Source organism: Heptranchias perlo, chromosome 28 (genome assembly GCF_035084215.1).
Source record: "Heptranchias perlo isolate sHepPer1 chromosome 28, sHepPer1.hap1, whole genome shotgun sequence".
NCBI lineage: Eukaryota > Metazoa > Chordata > Chondrichthyes > Hexanchiformes > Hexanchidae > Heptranchias > Heptranchias perlo.
Genome location: NC_090352.1, coordinates 22,804,417 through 22,824,749, shown reverse-complemented (window position 1 = coordinate 22,824,749; position 20,333 = coordinate 22,804,417). Strand labels below are relative to the sequence as shown.

The 20,333-nt window shown below is 41.2% G+C and overlaps 1 protein-coding gene across 1 annotated transcript in view; it reads right to left on the bottom strand.

Moving 5' to 3' along the window:
• pitpnm3 (PITPNM family member 3) overlaps nucleotides 1-20,333 on the bottom strand; it is a 323,972-nt gene that overhangs the window by 144,867 nt on the left and 158,772 nt on the right. The window contains exons 8-9 of the mRNA XM_068007892.1: nucleotides 11,267-11,343; nucleotides 9,215-9,444 (exon numbers count right to left, since the gene is read on the bottom strand). Coding sequence (XP_067863993.1) covers nucleotides 9,215-9,444; nucleotides 11,267-11,343 — 307 coding nt within the window. The remainder of the gene's footprint in view (nucleotides 1-9,214; nucleotides 9,445-11,266; nucleotides 11,344-20,333) is intronic.

Sequence of the window (20,333 nt, the reverse complement as noted above, 5' to 3'; positions counted from 1 at the left end):
AGTGTGCCTTTTCCTCGTGTCTCAGTGAAGCACCTATATTAAAGGTGCTATATAAATGCAAGTTTTCGTCTCCCACAATCCATTTAGTGGGTGGGGACAAGGCTGCTTTTTTTAAAAAAAAAGTATTTTCATTGGCTGAAAAAACGATTTAAAGGCTAATCAACAGGACAGATACAGGTCAATCTTTGAAGCATTCTTACATAGCCAAATCCAAAAGGGCTGCTCCAGCAAAATCAAAGTGTTCTGACATTTATACTCATTTGTGGCACTGTTAATTTATGGATAAATAACAAATGAGGATTCAGTTGAGACAATGAAAATGGAAATAAGTAGTTTCTAGATTCAACGTTAGGTAGGAGGAGGTGGAGCTAGTGCTGAGATAAGAGAGAGATAAATTATCCTTAGAGCAGATATCTTGAAGGCGACCTAACTGATAGGTTAAACTGGATAGACCGAATACAAGATTCTGTCTAAGGTCATCGCCAGTAGGTTAAAGTCTGCTCTGGAGCTGGTGATCCATCCCGATCAGGCCTGTGCTGTACCCAGCAGGAAGATCTCTGATAGCCTTGCGCTGCTCAGGGATATGATCGCCTACATGCAGGACACCTGCCTCATCAGCTTGGACCAGGAGAAGACCTATGAAAGAATATCCCACATGTACATGACGGACGTGTTCTCCAAAATGGGGTTTGAGGATGGAATCCACGATTGGATCCGACTGCTCTACGTGGACATCCATAGCACAGTCCTAATCAACGGGTGGAAGTCGGAGTGCTTTCCAATCAAGTCTGGAGTCAGGCAGGGCTGTCCTTTCTCTCCGGTCTTGTTCATGTGTTGTATTGAGCCGTTTGCCATGTCCATCGGGAAGGACGCAGGTATCGGGGGGGGTGACAATCCCAGCCAGCGGAGGCTCCCAGGTTAAGGCCTCCCTGGACATGGATGATGTCACCGTCTTTTGCTCCGATCAGCGGTCGGCCCACAGGCTGATGGGCATCTGTGACCAGTTTGAGTTGGCCTCGGGGGCCAGGATGAACCGTTGTAAGAGCAAGGTCATGTTCTTTGGCAGGTGGGTGACTCAATCATTTGTACCCTTCACCATCATGTCCAACTACCTGAAGGTGCGAGGCATCTTGTTCGGGGGGCCCCAGGCCTGCACTAAAAACTGGGAGGAATGGGCCACCAAGGTCAAAGAGAAGCTTGGTATGTGGGGGGGACGCTCCCTCTCCATGGCTGGCAGAAACCTGGTGATAAGGTGTGAGGTGCTCACGGTGCTACTCCATGTGGCCCATTCTCCACCGCTCTGCTGTCACAGTTACCAGAGCCATCTTCCACTTTGTCTGGAGGTCCAAGATGGACCGCATCTTCAGAGACACCATGTACAAGCTCCCAGACAAAGGGGGGGGGGAAGGGCGTCCCCAATGCCGCCCTGATCCTGATGGCCACCTTTGTTTGTGGCTGCCTCGGGATGTGTGTAGAGCACCGGTACGCAAACACCAATTGTCACTACGTGCTGAGTTTCTACCTGTCCACCACACTAAGAAGGGTGGGTCTGGCCACGCTGGCCAAGCAGACGCAGGACGTCCCATCCAGCTGGACCGTACCCCACCACCTGTCCCAGGTGGAGAAGTTCCTGAAGAGGAATCCTTTCGACCACAAGGCTGTCAGAAACTGGTCGACACGGAACATTCTGGGAGTCCTGCAGGGAAGGGAGAGGGTGGATCCAATTGGGCAGTTCCCCAACCAGACAGTAGAAGCTATTTGGCAGAATGACTCATTGTCGGAACTGACCAACAGGCACCAGGATGTAGCTTGGATGGCAGTTAGAAGGGCCCCTCCTGTGCGGTCTTTCCTACACGCATGGCAACTCAGCGCCACTGCAAACTGCCCTTGAGGTTACATCAGGGACAAGACCGTCATCCACCTCCTCGTGCACTGTCCCTTTGTGCGGACGGTGTGGAGAGGCATTGGTTTCCTTTAGGTTGAATCGTCCAGTAGTTCAAAAAAGTAAAATGGGGTTTGACCCAATGTCCAAAATCCTTAAATATCTGTCCCAGTTCATCCCCAACAGCTCAGGAACACAGGACGCTGTGATCTACAGGCTGTTCCCCGGGACGCACACCGAGACAAATATCGACTGTTGCTGAAAGACCATCAACTCGGTGAAAGAGGCCCTTTGGTCTGCCCGAAACCTGCTGGTCTTCCAGGAGCTGTCCATGACCGAGTGCTGCCGACTGGCACACTCCAAGGTCCAGGAGTACGTGCTGCCGGACGCACTGAAGCGAAGTGCGACCTACGCAAAGGCTCTATGGGGAAAGGCCACCGTGTAAGCCACCCACCTTGTACTGTACAGCATGTATTAGAAGGTATGTATTTTAAATTGTAATAATGGAATTATTTTATTGTTTCTACTTTCTTGCGTTCTATTGTTGCTGATATTTGTTCCATATCAAATCATGATGCTATGAGAATATTTGAGTTTCTTAGCCAGCAAAGAACTACAGCCAGTAGCAGAAAACTGTCTTGAAGAAATAGGTTGGCACCAATTAACTAGCAGGAGGCAGTTAATGACAGGAAAGGTGAGGTTTATTTGAGTTAAATGGCAGGACACCTTTGGATGATGCTGCAGTCAGTTAACGGACAGCCATACAGCTGTTATCAGTTGAATGAGAAAACAATTTCAATAGCTGTTCAGGCAGCTGTAAAGTGTCCAATATCATTAGGCCTGTTTATACTTGTACTAGCAGCTATTCCAATCTTTTTATTTGTTGAAAGGTTTACACCTTACTGTTATGGACTTCTAATATCACCTTCTACTGAGTTTGACATTATCCTGTGATAGGGGAAAATTAAACAGACTTCCACATGGTGAGACAGGTTGAAAAAAGATCCAGAATTTATAGGTTTGAGAAACCTCTCCTAAGCTTGTGTCTGTGATACTCGAACTTGTACTGTAACAATCAGCATTCAATGCAGTGTTTATATAACTGTCCACGTGAATAGGGATGGGGAACCTTGTAGAGGAAACTCACAGCTGAAATATAAATGTTCACTATTGTTTAAGCCTGCTCAACTGTTCCATTTTAAATTGGACAGCAGCACATAGGAGGGGAGAGTGCACAATGGACAATGAAAATGTCTCTTTAATGACTGATACTGTGTGACTGATCAGCCCTACAGCAGATGTTTACATCAAATCCATACCAGCATATTGGTGCCTGCATCCCATACCTAGCAGTACACTGCTAACAATATATCTGCACTCCCTGCTGGTCTCAGGCTAATATATTAACCAGCAGGAATAGGATTGGCTAAATCTGGCACTGATGAATACTCTTACTTTGCAGATTCAGAAGCTGAATCAAGAGAACATTCAAATGCACAATTCTGGTTTGGAAATTCAATCTGCACTCTAAGAATACAGGCCTTACTGAGGATTCATGCCTTCTCAATAGCCAACCATTTTGCATAATTTTAATAAGCTGTCTTAAAATGAATGTTGTTATTTCCCAATTTGGTTGGGTGTCTCTCCTTGCTTTGTCCTCATAAATGGTCTATCCACCACTAAAGGGCAAGCTGACAATTGATCCCTAGGCCTCTGCCAATGTTGCTTTATAATTGACTACCATAGGTGCCCAAAGGTAACCCACCCTTACTCACCCACTAATTTTATGCCTCCAGGTCTGGGGGCCATCTGACCTGAAATCTCCTCCTCTGACAGCTCAGATAGATCAGGTATTCACGTTATAGGGAACTGGAGCCATGAATCAACTTTGATATACACCAGCGTTCTTCACCAACCTTGCCAACTAAAAGCTACGCCAGCCTCTGTAACTGGGTTAACAAGGAGAAATATTCTGTCAAATAGTTTATTGCTGCTGCTTCTGTTTTCTACATTTCTCCTGTTTTAATACTGTTTAAGCCTTTACTTGTAATAGCCGCTGGTGAATCTTCTGTCAAAAACATAGATTTTATCTCATGGATACATAATAATTCACATGATACCTAGCACCAAGAGAAGTTAGTGCAGTAAAGTTATGAGGCATGTATGTGCAGGGCCAAACAATTCACTATTATTTCAATTCAGTAAATCTAATTTTGATAAGATACAATGTTGGGGGCCAGTTTTTAAATCTTTTTAGAAGTACACTCTCCAAGATATCAAACAATAGAGATTATTTCCTTTTCTGGAAGATTTTGAAAGTGCATATTGACAATCAGAAGAGACTTGTAATGAGTCTTGTGTGTAAGAAGATGCACTGATGTGTCGAAGGGCTTCACATTAACTGAAAGGGAAAAACAGGCTTTACACACCACTACTGCTTGCCGACTTCTTCCGGAATGTATGAATTTCAATTGAAATCCAAAAAAGGACAGAGGGTTAGATTTTCAACTTACTGCCCAGGCATTAAACTGGCCTTGTGGATAGATTGAACATGAAAATCAGGCAGTTTCCATAATGGGCAGTCAACCCATAACATCACCCGGGCAGAAAGTTGAAAGTCTACCCTGGAAAATCGGCTGCTTGAGCAGCAGGTTCCTCTATCGTTACATGGTACCCCCCACAGAGTCTGTTTATCAGGAAGTATAAAACATAATTTACAATATGATGCAAGATTTGATGTCACATTGCTGTATAAACTGATTATGCAAAAATGTTAACAAATGACAGTCTAAATGTTGGGCATTACAAGCCATGTCTTTAGAAGCACAAGCACAAAAATTATGCATGAAATAATTCTTTCACGCACATTATCTTCAACTGCAATGCACCACAGAACTCACAAAAAGTTTGCAATTGTAGAACAAAAAGATGAATAAATGAATGCAGTCTCTACAATCTCTGCAGTGTTGTTGGTAATAGTGTCAACACATAATAATCATCCTGGCTTTAGAATATACAGTGGGTTCCAAACAGTGTCACTACCAATGGCACAATGTCTGGGTTGTACCAGTACTGACCTGTATCTGGCTCTGTATTCAATGGACAAATGGAATATTACACCCATAATGGTATCCTAATTGGTGCAATTCACATGAGTATAAAGGAAACAGGTTTCCCTTTCACACGAGTGACTGGAAATCGATAATGTTCTACCCCCAGTGAAATAGAATCATACAACACAGAAGGAGGCCATTCGGCCCATCATGCCTGTGCCGGCTCTTAAAAAGAGTTATCCAATTAGTCCCCCTCCCCTGCTTTTTCCCCATAGCCCTGCAAATGTTTCCTTTGCAAGTATATGTCTAATTCCCTTTTGAAAGTTATCACTAGTAATAGAAGGATATGCTGAAACTAGATAAAGTAGGGAGGGAGGAAGCTCGTGTGGAGCATAAACACCGGCATGGACCTGTTCAGCAGAATGGTCTGTTTCTGTGCTGTACATTCTATGTAATTCGATGAATCTGCTTCCACCGCCCTTTCAGGCAGTTCATTCCACATCATAACAATTCGCTGTGTAATAAAAATTCTCCTTATCTCCCCTCTGGTTCTTTTGCCAACTATCTTAAATCTGTGTCCTCTGGTTACTGATCCTTCTACGGGCAGAAACAGTTTCTCTTTATTTACTCTGCCAAAATCCTCCATAATCTCGAATATCATGTTAGTGTTGTCTCTTTCATGGTTCTGCTATTTCACATGCAGTTCCATGTTAAAAAGCTAATTTTCTGAATTTTCCCACGCTTACCCACTGAATGCAAGTTTGGAAAAACACCCTCGAAATGTTCAAATCTTGCTTCTGTTACATATTTACAAATGAGTTTCCGTATTGGTTGCACAACCCATTGGTATAAACAGAAATTATTCATTTTAATCATTTTTTAAAAGCTTATGCTTGCCAATGAAATACACATAGGTACTTTATATTTGCTCGTTGCATATCTTCTACATGTATGAGGGTCCCCTACAATTGATGACAACCCCCCAACCCCCACCCCCACCCCGAGACCCCCTTACAAATACTGACACACTCCTCGCGACCCCCTACAAGTACTGACACATTCCTGGGAGCTCCCCTGGAAATAGTGGCACACTCCTGGACGTAGGAGGAGGGGAAGGAAGGGGGGTGTCTTGCAAATACTAGCACACACCAGGGGTGTCTATTTCATGATAACTAATTCAAGTTTAGTACCTGATTTTCACAGTGTTGATTTGTGTTGTCTCATATTCAGAAGCCAGCTGGTTACAGCAGTGAGTAGCTGAGATGGGTTAGAGAAGGGAAAACCGGAGAGGGTTTTTGTCCCTCATCACTAACCCATGAACCCTTGCTGGATGTGCACATCTGTGGATGTTGGGTAAGGATAGGATTGGGTCCATGTGTTATGTCCCCCCACAGCAGAATAACATGCTGACACTCGCCGTCTAGACTCACTGATGAAGAATGGCCTCTTGGATGAGGTACCAGAGGACAACTGATGCCCATGGAACTATACCAAAGCAAGGAGTTAACGCATTCAGTAGAGGGGAAGGGGAGGAGAGAAAACTGGCAAAATAAATAAAATTAAAATATTTGGAGGCTGCCTTATAGCTTAAGATCCTACATACATCACAACACAAAATGTCAGAATTTAGACACTAGTTCAGGATGAGTAGATAATGCTGAGAGTACGCAGTATATCAGTCAGCACTGTTCCAGGTGGGGCCCCTCATCAGAACTCAGTGTGAAGGGTCCTGCTTTTATTTCAGATTTCAACCATTCATTTTTATTTTTGTTTTTACTCTCTACTAACTTTGAAGATAGATTGGCTGCTGTCAAACTAATCACTCTTAGACATAGTCACATACAAATGTGGAGATGATTCAATTTTTTTTTTGACAGCTCTCCCATCTAAAAATGGCTGGGTGGAAGCAAAGTCACACTTCTGGAAGAATCGGCAGAAAATGTGTGAAAACAAAGGAAGTGCAGCAATCCTATCGGACGTGACATCAAAGCATTTCCCTGTATTTGCATGGGATTAAAGACTTTAGAAGCTACTACTATGCTCTTATATTAACTGTGCTGGCTGTATTGTTATATTGCCTCTTTGCAGCCAGAGCCATTCAAGAGTTGCAGACTAGTATTTGTATTCAGCAGTACTTCAGATCCTAACACTCAACACCTGCAGCTTGTAATGACAGACCTTCTACAGCTGAGCCAACACATTAATCTTGCCTTATCACCACTGAAAGGTGCTCAGTCTAATCCTATAATGGCAAAACCTCCAAGTGTAACTGTGTTGTCCTCGAGGGCTATTATTTTCCTTTTACAAGTCTATAAAATCAATATCTTTTAACATACATCATAAATTACATTTTTTATTTATTTTCAAACATAAAGGATCTGAACAGTATTACAGGTAGAAGTGGAAATGATCTTTGCTGGTTCTGTATTCTGTTTTCATCATTCAATTCAGAGACTAAATACTAGGCACCCAACAAACATAGGAATTTAGGAACAGGAGTAGGCCATTCAGCCCCTCGAATCATTCAATTAGATCATGGATGATCCGTACCTCAACTCCATTTTCCCACCTTGGCTCCATATACCTTGATACCCTTACCTAACAAAAATCTATCGATCTGAGTCTTGTAAGCTCCAATTGTCCCAGCTTTAACCAGCCTTTTGGGGGGAAGAAAGGTCCAGATTACTTCTACCCTTTGTGTGAAAAAGTAAACAAAGCACCTGGATAGAAAGATATGATCCAGGTAACTGCAGGTTATAGACAGATGAAACCACAAAGAGAACACCTGAATTGAGAGAGATAGGTCTCCACCTCCTGAGTAATTGAATAGAGGAGAAATCCAATAATTATTCTACTTATATCTAATTCCCAATTTTCAAACAGCTGCACAGGCACAGTTGTTTCTCTGCTGTTATTTGTGCTGTGAAATCTGCCCAGCAAGGTATAAGAAGCAGGATCCATAGTACCAGGAGCCCCAACATATTGCAGACCACATACTTACAGCAGTTCTATAGTGTAAAGGTGATACTGATTTTGGTTTGAATAAATTGCATTCTGGACTAGATTAACCTGGATCATAGTTCAAATAAAGAGTTATCCAGCTGGGAAAATGCTTGATTTCAGCCTGTCAGTTCAATTTATTTTTCTTCAGCATAAACAAAACTTTGCACTTGCATGATAGCCTGTGAATAAAATTCATGCAAATTCAAATGCAAGGAATGTTAGAAATTTTGTTTTAATTATCAGCAATTAACAGCAAAGGCAGCCTTGAAAAAGGAACGTCATGATTGTATGTTTTAGTGAGAACTTCGGCACCATCACAAGGATAGAACAGTGAGGGCAGCCGAGCTGCTCTGTAATGTGACAGACTGCATTTTCTTAGTATAGGCAGATAGTAAGTAAGAGCCAGTAGTATGGTTGTGATGCTGCTATCTAACAATAAACTATAATAGTCACTGACATTGATCCAACAACAACAACTTCACCCATTTACACAGCACCTTTAATGTAGTAAAACGTCCCAAGGTGCTTCACAGGAGCGATTATCAAACAAAATTTGACACCGAGCCACATAAGGAGATTTAGGACAGGTGACCAAAAGCTTGGTCAAAGAGGTAGGTTTAAGGAGCATCTTAAAGGAGGAGAGACAGACGGAGAGGTTTAGATTTTTCATGACTCACCATAATGGGAAGTTCAGGGATAGAGAAGTCCCCATTAATAGAACACTCCCGGGAGGCTGCCACACATCATGCTTCTTGTATTTACGCCCTATTAGATATTTTGATCCTTTATTTTCTATTGGCTGTGACATCTCTGTGTCTCAAAGGATTGTAGCTACTTTGCAAAATTGCAGGATGACATGGGAATGCCAAGTTCAGCACATGCCCCAACTTCAACACTACACTGAGCACTGACTGAAAACAACATGTTATTTCTAAGAGTACGCTGCCCTCTCAGTGAACTCTTCGTTTACATCTTTCATTTCATCCCGCCTACTTCAGAACTGACTTCATTTCATATCTTGTCTTAAGGTCACCCAGATGTCAATTCACAGGCTGTCGAGAGAGAAAACTGTTTAAATTGAATGAGGAATGTCGATGAAACAAAAACCAAAACAACAAATAAAAAGGTCCAACAGATCTAAGATTTCACTTTGAATATCTATTAGAAGCTTAAAAAAAAACCTCTAGCCAGCCCTATTAAAAATTAAAATCTGTCATTTATAATTAAACGCAGTGTGTTATAAAAGTTTCGTTCAAATTTATCCTGAGGTACTTACTTAGAAACCAGTGAAAAAGCCTCGGAGCAGATAGGAGGGCAGGGGACAAGTTTGATGAGAATATGGCTAAGAGCTGCTGGAAAATGATCCCTGGTAACCTTTTCAAGAACTGAACTAAAGGTATTGACATCAGCCGCCTTGGAGCTCTGGTCTCCTCCTCCTCCTGTGTCCAAAATATTCCCTCCATGAAGTATCAGGATAAGCACATGAATCTTGCACTTTTTCACATCCTGTTGAAACATACCATCCTGAAAAAAGGTATAACTACAGGCAAAAAAAAAGTCCTACTGACAAGATTAACATGTAGTGCTCAACTTAATTCAATCATCATTTGCACACAATGGTGAATAAACCATGGCCCTTTACACCTGGTACAGTTTGGCTATTACTTGTTTCAGTGTCAACTTCCCTATAATTTTGTACATTGTAAAGGGGATGAACTTTATACCCATTTCTGAACAGCACAAGATCTTTCTGATTTTGTCATTCTTTGCCATTCTCATGCCTTTCCTCTCCTGAAGGCATTGGTTCTTATCCAAGTGTCCATTCTTCAGATATAAATGTTGGTAGGCTATTCAAGTGTGGAGGGAACAGTCCCTGATTGTCTCCTCACCCAATGGCCTCAAGCATACACTGCCAGCAGGGATCACTAGATGGAGTGTTAACCCCGCTGATTTTTGTGCTCCTAGTCCAAGGGCTAAAGCCTAGTATGGTGCCCTAACTGCTATCCGGGCTGAGATTAGCCCTTTGGTATAGTTTGGATATGAATCCAACTACATCAGCCATCGAGGAAAGTTCACGCAACATCTGTTGCTCTTCAAATCTTGCATTTTCACATCATAGTGGAACCTCCATTATTTTAGCTCCAATTATCTAATTATCTATCTAATTATTCACCATCATTTTTGTAGTACAGGGGTTTGAATGATATGTCTTCTCATTGCCTGTTGATACCAGTTTCTCCTATCTGACAAAAATTAACCACACAACCCAAGAAAGATTAAATTCAATTTGATTTATTTTACTTGTATTGTACTTGTCTTTATTCCCCTGCCTGGGATTTTATTGTACCACCTGTAGAAAACAAAAATATGCAGACTCTCAATTATCTGCTAATTTCCATTGGGGAATGGGGTCCAATCCATTATGACAGAAAATGAGTTAACTGTATTTTTGTGTGTGGATTTATCTGTTTGTGCTCATCAAGGTGAAGGATTTTAGAACTGGGGAATAGGATATTTTCTATTTTGGTACCCAGCCATTTTATGGCATTATTGCTAATTAGTGCTAAATTAGGATACTTTTGTGCTATGCCATGCCCATGAGTAACGAGATAGAAACAGTACAAATCCATTTCAGTGCTTCCAGTCAGCAGACAAAGTTGGCTTTAATTACATCATAATGGGCAACATTTGAACCCAGTTTCCTCCAGGCTGGTTCCCACTTTTAATTTCCTTTTTTTTTCAGCAACCATATAGCATCAGGAACACAGATCACATGATTGCACACATCACCGTTACTAACCTAGCAGGTTATTGATGAGATCACAGTGGTCCTTGAAACAATTATCTTTCAGATATATTGTCTGCTGAGTTTCTGAAGAATTATCACTGAACCACAGAAGTTTACAGCACAGAAGGAGGCTATTTGCCCAGTGTGTCTGTGCTGGCTCTTTGATAGAGCAATCCAAAATTTATCCCTGGCCCCATTCTTTTCCCATAGGCCTGTATCTTCCTCAGTTTCGAATGTATCCAATTTTCCCTTAAAAAATGCAATACCCTCTGCCTCAATCATTCCCTTTTGCAAAATATTCCATGCTCCAACAACCCTAAGGGCAAAGACATTTCTCCTAATCCCTTCTCCTCACTCTCAGTGACAATTTTAAACTGATGATCCCTTTTAATGGCTCCCCAACCAGCGGAAACAGTTCTTCCCTATTCAATGTTACAAAAGCCTTCATAAGCTCTCTATCTAAATTGTGCTTCAACAAACAAAAACGGTGACTTAATTTTGTCAAGTAAAGCATATACATCAGTTTTTAAACATACTCACCTCTGTGTCCTCTTGTCCTTCCATACTACCTTGTGTAGGACACCCCTGTCTATTGATAGAGTCACCATACATGTCACCTGCAAAAGAAGAATTGTGTTTTAGTTTTCTGATACAGTACCAATATGACTTAACAGCCATTTGGTACCAATGATTTCACTGACTAACTTACCTCACAAAGTCTCAAGAGCTCATGTCACAAAATAATGTGCTGTAATATGTATATGGAGCACTTACAAAGTACAATATGTTATGTTAATAAACACATGACAGACATATATTTATTTTTCATCCACAATATGTGCACTTTAGATCTATGGGTATCTGTTTGGCTCCTGACAGATGGCATGCATCTGAAGTGTCAGCTTGCCTCTGTGGTAGCTCTCTTACCTCTGAGCTAGAGTTCCCGACCCTCCCAGAATGACAGGGAGTTTCCCAGAATCAAAGGTTCCTCCCCCGAGTGCTGGAGAGTCGGGAATCGCGGGGGTTCGGCAATCGGGCAGGTGGCAATGGAGGGAGTCTCGGCAATCGGGGTCTCGGCAATGGGTGGAGTCTTGGCAATGGGGGGAGCCTCAGCAACGGGGGGCATCTCGGCAATGGGGGCGGTCTGAAATGGGGGTGGTGTGAAAAGGGGGGTTCTTCAGTTTCCCCTCTTCCCCACCCGTGGTTTCCCCTCTTCGCCTGCTCACGCTTGGCCTCTTGGAATTTGTCGCACAACAGCTTTTGGTGCGAATCCAAGAGAAAAAATAGTCAACTACAGGGGACCCATGAGGTAAATGTAATAATATTGGAGAAGTCATGTGGTCAGAATGTCACGTGGTCAGAATGTCACGTGATCAAACTTCCAGAAATGCTTCCAACCAGAGTTGGCAACCCTTCTCTGAGTCATGAAAGTCACAGGTTCAAGTCCCACTCTGGACTTGAGCACGTAATCTAGGCTGACTCTTCAGTGTAGTATTGAGGAAGCACTACATTGTTGGATGATCCATCTTTTAGATGAGACATCAAATCGTGGTTGCGCCTGCTCAGGTGGATGGAAAAGATCCCATGGCACTATTTGAAGAAAAGTATAGTACCACAGCTAGGCCACCAAAAATAAGTTGTAACTTCCTTGGAGGTTAAAAAAATAGCAGCAGATACAAGCATATCAAATAATAGCACTGTCCAGTCAAATGTGTATTGTACGTCTCCTCTATTTCACCAAAGTATAATGATTGAGCAAACCTCTTCCTCTTTAATGTGGACAAAAGAACTGAGCTTCCAAATGCACAGAAAAAACACAGCATGAAGGACATTCATATCACTGACCCCTTGAGAAAAAGAGACATAACAACAGTTCTGTCCCTCTGCGTCCAAATCCAAATAATGGCCATGAGTAACTCATTGATCTTCAACAGTTTAAAGTAGAATGTCAAACCATCCATTAATTTTGGTAGGAATGAGAAAAACAAAGTGAAATTAAGTTAAGTTTAATGCTTGATCAAATAAAAAGATACAGAAATATTGTAACTCAATCTTTATCAAATGGCTTTGGAAAGTTCCATAAAGGGCATGGGATGAGAGTAGATTTACTGCCCATTTTTCCAGCCACACATCCTAAATTCTGACATGTCAACATTCACCAAGAAGCCTGTCTACAGTGTTGTGATAATTTTCTTCTTGTGCCTTTAAAACAGTGGATTGTAATTTCATTTGCATTAAATATGCCACGAAACAAATCTATAAGAGCTTTTGAAAGCTGTGATAACTGAGGAATATTATAAAGTATTTATCAAATATATGCAAATTGTTGGCCAAGTCAATGAGGATTAGTTTGATTTATCTCTGCCAAAGGTCTACTTATTTCTTCAAGGGTATATTGCCTCTTTTCTTTAGCCTGCATGAGGACACAGAGTTTGATTTCAGTAGGTTTTACTTAGGGATAAGTGACAGAAAACTGGTGACAGTGCAAAGCAACAGATGAATGCATTAAGCAGCTTAAAAACCTTTACTCAAAAGTGGAGCCCACTCAATCACATTCAGAACACAACACATAAATCTGACACTGCTTTGCTTGTTATGCAAGTATCCTATAATATAGTAAAGTATGGTAATTGTACCTCAAATATATGTCATTTATACAAAGAATATATGTGGCTTTTGCTTCTTTCTGAGATGCTCCTCTGTCACCAATACAGCTTGTCCTATTCTCAAATATACTAACAACTAGTTTACACATATTCATAGGGGGGTATATTTTCTTCCACTCATTAATGTAAACAACAAAGTCTGTTGGGGATAAAGTGGCATTCCCAGCTTTGTGCTTGGACTGACATTTTTGCTCACATTAGGAACAGGAGTAGGCCATTTAGCCCCTCGAGCCTGTTCCGCCATTCAATGAGATCATGGCTGATCTGTGACCCAGCTCCATATACCTGCCTTAGCCCCATATCCCTTAATATCTTTGGTTAACAAAAATCTATCAATCTCAGATTTAATATTAACAATTGAGCTAGCATCAACTGCCATTTGCAGATGAGGGTTCCAAACTTCTACCCTTTACATGAAGACCTGACTCCTAACTTCACTCCTGAAAGTCCTGGCTCTAATTTTTAGGCTATGTCCCCTAGTCCTAGACTCCCCAATCAGCAGAAATAGGTTCTCTCTAGCTACCCTATCAGTTTCCCTTAATATCTTGAAAACTTCAATCAAATATACCCCTTGGAAGAAAATATACCTCATGAAAAGCAACGCACATAAGGCATCCAACACTTAACATGGTTGAATTACCTGCTTTTCTACGGTGTGGACTGTAACCATTTGTAACTAGTTCACAGAAAATCATTTTAATGGTTGAGGAATTTGTTTTTGGTTGATATTGGGAATGTGGTTCCCGAATGAGTAGTGGCAATGATGTTGATGTTGGAGGCTTGGTTTCTGTTCAGAATCCCTAATCATTTTAATACCATTCTTTATGATTTTAAAAAAGGTGTAAACACTTTGGAAAAGCCCTGCAGGCAGGAGAAGCAGTGTGTAAAGCTTCACCACTGACAGTCAGATGGAGCATTTTACATTCACCTAGAACACTGAAATAGGGCTGCAGCAGTTGGCATAAACACAGAGGCCTCGCTTAAGTGTTAGCAATTCTTGTGGAGCTTACAGTGTACTGAGAGCTTGCTGCATGTCTGTGATGTTGTACTCCATCGACCCTGATATAAATTGAGGCACCTTCACCGAGTCCAATGATCTTAATGGTTTTTTAACCATACAGAGTCGAACAGCAAGATAGTGCTTTTTTCTGCTTATCACTGGAAGATAAATTTGTGGACATTGAAGTCGACAGCAGTGTTGAGATTTTTAGAGAATTCCTATTTTTATGCCAGTTTTGTCATTTATTTTTGCCACCTGTTTGCCTCACTATAATACAGATGTAATTACCAAGACATGAAGTTGAATGGTTTTAAGTGAAAAGACCTTGGTCTGGCATGGGCAGGCAAAATTAATCAAGTTTGCTTGACAGAGTTATTGAATTGATCTTTTTAGCACTAAAGATAACTTTCTGTTTGTCAGCCTAATGTCCAGTGCTGTCAATCTCTATCTGCAGTGAATTGGTCATTGCTGTAGGAATACAGAATCATCACTCAGGTTTGTTTCTATGGTTTTTATGTATGTTGCCTAATTTGGTTCTTGAACCACTCTACCTAAAGCGACCCAATTAAAAAGACTCAGTTACAGCTCGCCCACCGACAGGAGCTAAGTAACGCTATACCATTCTTGTCCACCCGGAGGAAACTGGACGGGCAGTTAAAATCACCCGTGGGACTTACCTGCTGAGATCCCATTGTCCTCCTGCAGATTCCAATCTTCACCAGCAGACGAGAGGGACACCCACCGGAAGCCAGCGGGGACCTTTTGTAAATATGCAGATCGAGCTCCAATGATGTCACTGGAGCTGGACTGCTATTTTATCCAGAGGCCAATGTGGGGACTGTGGCTTCCCTGCCTGGCCAACCTAGTGGGAAGAGGAGCTAGGGTCAGAAGAGGCCCAAAAAGGGTAAGTGTTTTCCCTTTTTTATTTTTACTTTCCTTATGGGGCTGGGATGAGTAGGAGTGCTCCTCCAGGCCCTACAAGGAAAGTTCAGGATCCACCCAACTTACACGCATAAATCAGACAAATCTGACTGGAAAAGAGGACAGAGATCCACTACATCAGATCTCCACCCACTTTGCGTTACATACAATTTCCCGAGTGCTTTAGTAAAATTGGTACTGTTCGCTTATTGCTGTGTATCTGAGTCTATGTAATTATATTATTTGTAAATAATATTCAACCTGGGTTTAACTGAATGCAATGGACATTATGGTGGTTTTTCCTCTTGAAGTAGACAAAAGAATGTGACAAACAGTTCATGTGATCTCTGCTACAATAAACCATAGTTAAGGGTAATTGTTAGCACACTATCCACTCAAGCCAAAAATAAGGGCACAGCTTTCAGTTCATTGAAGATTTGGTCTGTTTAAGTTGTCTACTAGATAAAGCAAGAAGAACAACCCAGGGTGATTTGCCCCTTTCAATGTTTTCCCCATTCCCTGTGATGAAACATTTGGCCTCCACTTGACTTCAAGCCAGATTTGGAAAATTGCCATGTGGAGAATCAAGAGGCATAACCCCATTTCTCATCACTCCACGGCACAGCGGATTGGAACAAACTGACTTTATCTACACTTCTGAAGTAAATACTAGTCACTTCGTGGTAGCTGCTGTGACAGGGCTGTGTGATTGTTGTAACTGCATTATCCAATAAGCATAAAATGACAGTCAATGAAATAGTTATTGTGAAAATTAACGAATAAATGAAAATTCAATTAATTATTTAACATCTCTGAAGTATGCCCATTTTGTCGTAATTTGGTTTCTCTATTACCCTTCCCTTAGCTAATTAAACATCATCAGATTAGTCATAACATTACATAATAATATTTACTGTGCATTTGCGATCCCTCAAATATCCCTCTCAAAAAAAGGTTTTTCGATGCATCACCTGGAACTACAGTAGTTTTATAGATACTTGTGTGCAATAAAGTTTAAACATATTCATTAGAATTTTGATTTATTAGATGAATCATTGATGAAACATGATGTTACATTCACATATAACCACAATAGGTAGCAGCATAAGCAGAATAAGGAGGATGGGGTGGGGGGAAGGCTGCAGGGGTTTAAGTTAAGCATTTTCTCTTCATTCTCTAGAAAATCCATTAGGATTTAGTTTATTTTCTCTTGAAGGCAGAATTCAGAGGAAGCTGCACATGAGGTGCACCAACCACTACTCCATCCATAACTGGCATGTCAGAGCTTCAGGGTAGTCTGAACCTCAGCCTGCAGGTTAAATAAAGCCTGATTAATGGTGCGGGACAGTTAGATGGAGTATCCGCTCATAATGGAGCACTACCTTCAACAAAAGGACAAGAGCAACCTCTGTCTCACTAATTCATGGCACCTCCTGCTGGTCATTTACTAAGTACCAGTCGCAAGAACATTGGGGCAGTCCAGAGCCTGGTTTATCCATTTCTTGTTGCTAAGGGAGTATGCGTGAAGGCAAGTCATAGAACGGTGCGGAAAAGAAGAAAACGTTCTAGGATGAAACGTTGATTAGAAAATTAAAAAGATTCAGAGTAGATTGAAAATATTTGAGCAGATCTTACATTTGACATTTTTATCTCAACCTAAATTAGGCAGGAAGAAAAGCTTTCTTTTCAGCACTGACTTTTTGAACACAAAAAATCCTTGCAAAAATGTCATATTGCACTGTAACATTTGTCTCTGTAATTTCTTTTAAAGCACATTTAAGCCCTAGGTAGACTTGTTCTAAAATTAGACTGTTCAAAGCACTGAGCTGTTGCATTGATTAAAGGATGAAGAAGTCATTTGTAATTCTATGAGTCTTGAGCACAACAGGCAGACATGCATACAAACCACTGACCTGTCATGTACGGCTCCAGCCTCTTACTTTTGAATGAATATAACTCCAAGAAATAAATTAAATAATGACTAGTTTGAAGTACTTTATGGGAGCAGTTGTAAATGATACAATATGTAACAAATTACATTCAAAACCACAGTTATTTCCAAAACTTATGAGTGTGGCTCACATTTACCAGATCTTGCACTCCCACTTTCATACTGCCAGCATTGTCTTTTTGTAATGCCCCAATATTAGCAAGTTGGACATTGGCAATTTAGCAAAACATTACAAAGTTCAATATATTTAGAACCTCTTCTGAAGTTTTGCCTTGTCCACCGTGATTGCTTCTGTTTATTGTTTACATCAATGATTTGAATATTGGCGGTGGTGTCAAAATTTGCAAAGGATATTAAAATAGGGGACATAGTAAATAATTCTGAGGACCAAAGGAAGCTGTAAGGGTATATTCATAAAATGGTGAAATGGGAAATAAAGTAGCAGATGAAATATATTGTCAATAAATATGAGGTGGTACATTTTAGTTTTTAAAAAATGTAATAATGATACTTTGAATGGGGGAGTGCTGAGTTATGTGGAACAGCAGAGAGATTTGGGGCTTCAGGTTCATAAGACATTAAAAGCAGCATCTCAAGTCATAAAAAAGCTGATGGAATATTGATTTATGGCAAGAGGTATGGAATGTAACAGTAATGGTGAATCTATATAAAATCTTAAGACCACTGTTGGAGTACTGTATGTAGTTTTGGGCATTATGCTATAGGAAGGGTGTTGAGGCAAAAGAGAGGGTACAAAGCAGCTTCATTAGAATGCTGTCTGGGGTATATGGAAATACAAATACAAAGAAAGACTTGAAAACATGGGGCTGTTTTTGTTAGAACAGAGGAGATTAAGAGGGGGAATTCATAAAGGTATTTAATGTTATGAAAGGATAGGGGACAGAATAGATAGAAACAGACTGTTTCCAGTGATTGAAAGGATTGGTTAGATAACGAATTGGTTAGATAAGTGGTTGAAAGAAAGGGGGTCAAAGGGATTTGGGAACAGTTCGAGCACATGGAATGACGACTACTGCTCATGTGAAGGATAAACACGAACATAGGCTAGATTAGGCCGAATGGCCTGTTTCTATGTTACAAATTCCATGAAATTCTCAGAACTTAACGGTTAAAATTGGTGCAGTTAGTTTCAGGAGCATAATATGGTATTTGGACCCAATGGGGCCGATTTTATTGTGCCCCCCCAAACTTGGGCGCTAGGCAGCACACACCCACAGAACACTTCACTGCAAAGACCTGACCCTGTCTGTAGTTCCAAGTTCAGGTCATTTAAATGGTCCAGGCGTACCCCAACATAGGCCCTCCCTCTGACAGGGCCTTCAGCTTAGAAATGATGGAGGAAAGTCAGCTGATGCTGCCTATCTGAGAGGCCTGTAGTAGTGGCTATGGCCACTGTGATTGGGATCTTCTAGCTGTTGTCCAAAAATAACTGCCAGAAAACTTCCAGAGCCAACCCTCTCCCCTCTCATTTACAGTACTGTCGTTAGCCTTCACCGTAGACAATCTGCCCCCTCTCCCTCAGGGGAAGCGCTGGAAATCATGGAACAACGTAAAGGGGAGCAAGACCAGCATCAGGGGTCTCTGCTCCTTTTTCCTGGGGAATAAGCATTCTATGGGCACAGAGCACAAGACAATTGTCCCCATTTTGTCCTCTACATCATTAGACCATAAAATATTCATTTTTAGTGAAAGCACCAAGTTTTTTAATGCAGGACACCACCGAGGTTGAAAACTGAAGGAAAGAAGATGAGGTAAATCAAAATGTAGTGATCAGGTGATGAAAGTCTGTAGATTGAAGGAAGACTAAAAAGTAAAGAGTTCCACAGTTTATAGATTCTAAAAAAGAATGAATTAGAACAGGAGATAGAATGAAACTTGACTGTGATATCTGCTGTGATAAAATAACCTGCTGACGCTCACACATGGCTCACAAATGAAGAAAGACCACTTGGATAAGATACTGGAAAGTGAACACACTAATGGAACCATACTCTAGCCTGGAGTCAAGGCCGTCAGGAGAGGAGTGGCAGGAGAAAATTGGCTGAAACTGGTGAAAAAACTGAAGTTACAGCGGCTCAGCAGCAGAAAGTTCGTGGAAATTCAGGGATAATGTCAACATTTCCTTCTCCTCAAGATAAAATATCCCCCCATAACAAGGCTCTTAATGTAAGGGCTTCATTAAGGGCTGACACACTGGGGCAGTCCACAGTACATCAAACTGCACTAGGTGGGCACATACGAAATGCTGGGAATGACTAGATGGAAGACAGGAATTTTGTTTCTGTAGGTGAAAACCGCTGTTAAGTGCTTGGACTTAATTGGTGAAAGAATTGCTTTTTGCTTTTCTTGGAGAGTATCAGATTGAATAAAAAAATACATTTAGACCAGCGAAAAAAAACCAAACAGGGCGGGAGATCGGGAGAACTGCTAATAGTAATGGATTATGGGTGGATTTACAATGATAGCAATGAAGAGGTATTAATCAGGAATAATTGTTCCATTAGTAAATCAAGAGCAATTAAATTGTTTTCAGTCCAAATGATGACTGCTTTGGAGTAATGTCTAGTGATGGCTTTTAGACTTTACGTTTCACATTAAGGGGACATTTAAATGGCAACCGTAACATTAGTGCAAAATGTTTTTGTTTTACAACAATGCTGCAATTATACTGCAAAACCAGCCCAAGTCCAGTGTCAGGGTCCAATCTAACATTAGAATGATGTGAAGTGAGACTCCGAGAGGAGGGAGTGATTTCCATGGGGGTTCTCCCGATCTCCCGCCCTGTTTGGTTTTTTTCGCTGGTCTAAATGTATTTTTTTATTCAATCTGATACTCTCCAAGAAAAGCAAAAAGCAATTCTTTCACCAATTAAGTCCAAGCACTTAACAGCAGCTTTCAAGTCAAAGTAGAAAGCTCTGGCAGCTGACTTTAAAGGTCCTTCAGGTATCCTAATTACATGTTGCTTACACACGTCATGATACTCTCTGCTGTATTAGTGCTGTAATGCCTTTCCACCATCTACAAGGCACAAGTCAGGAGTGTGATGGA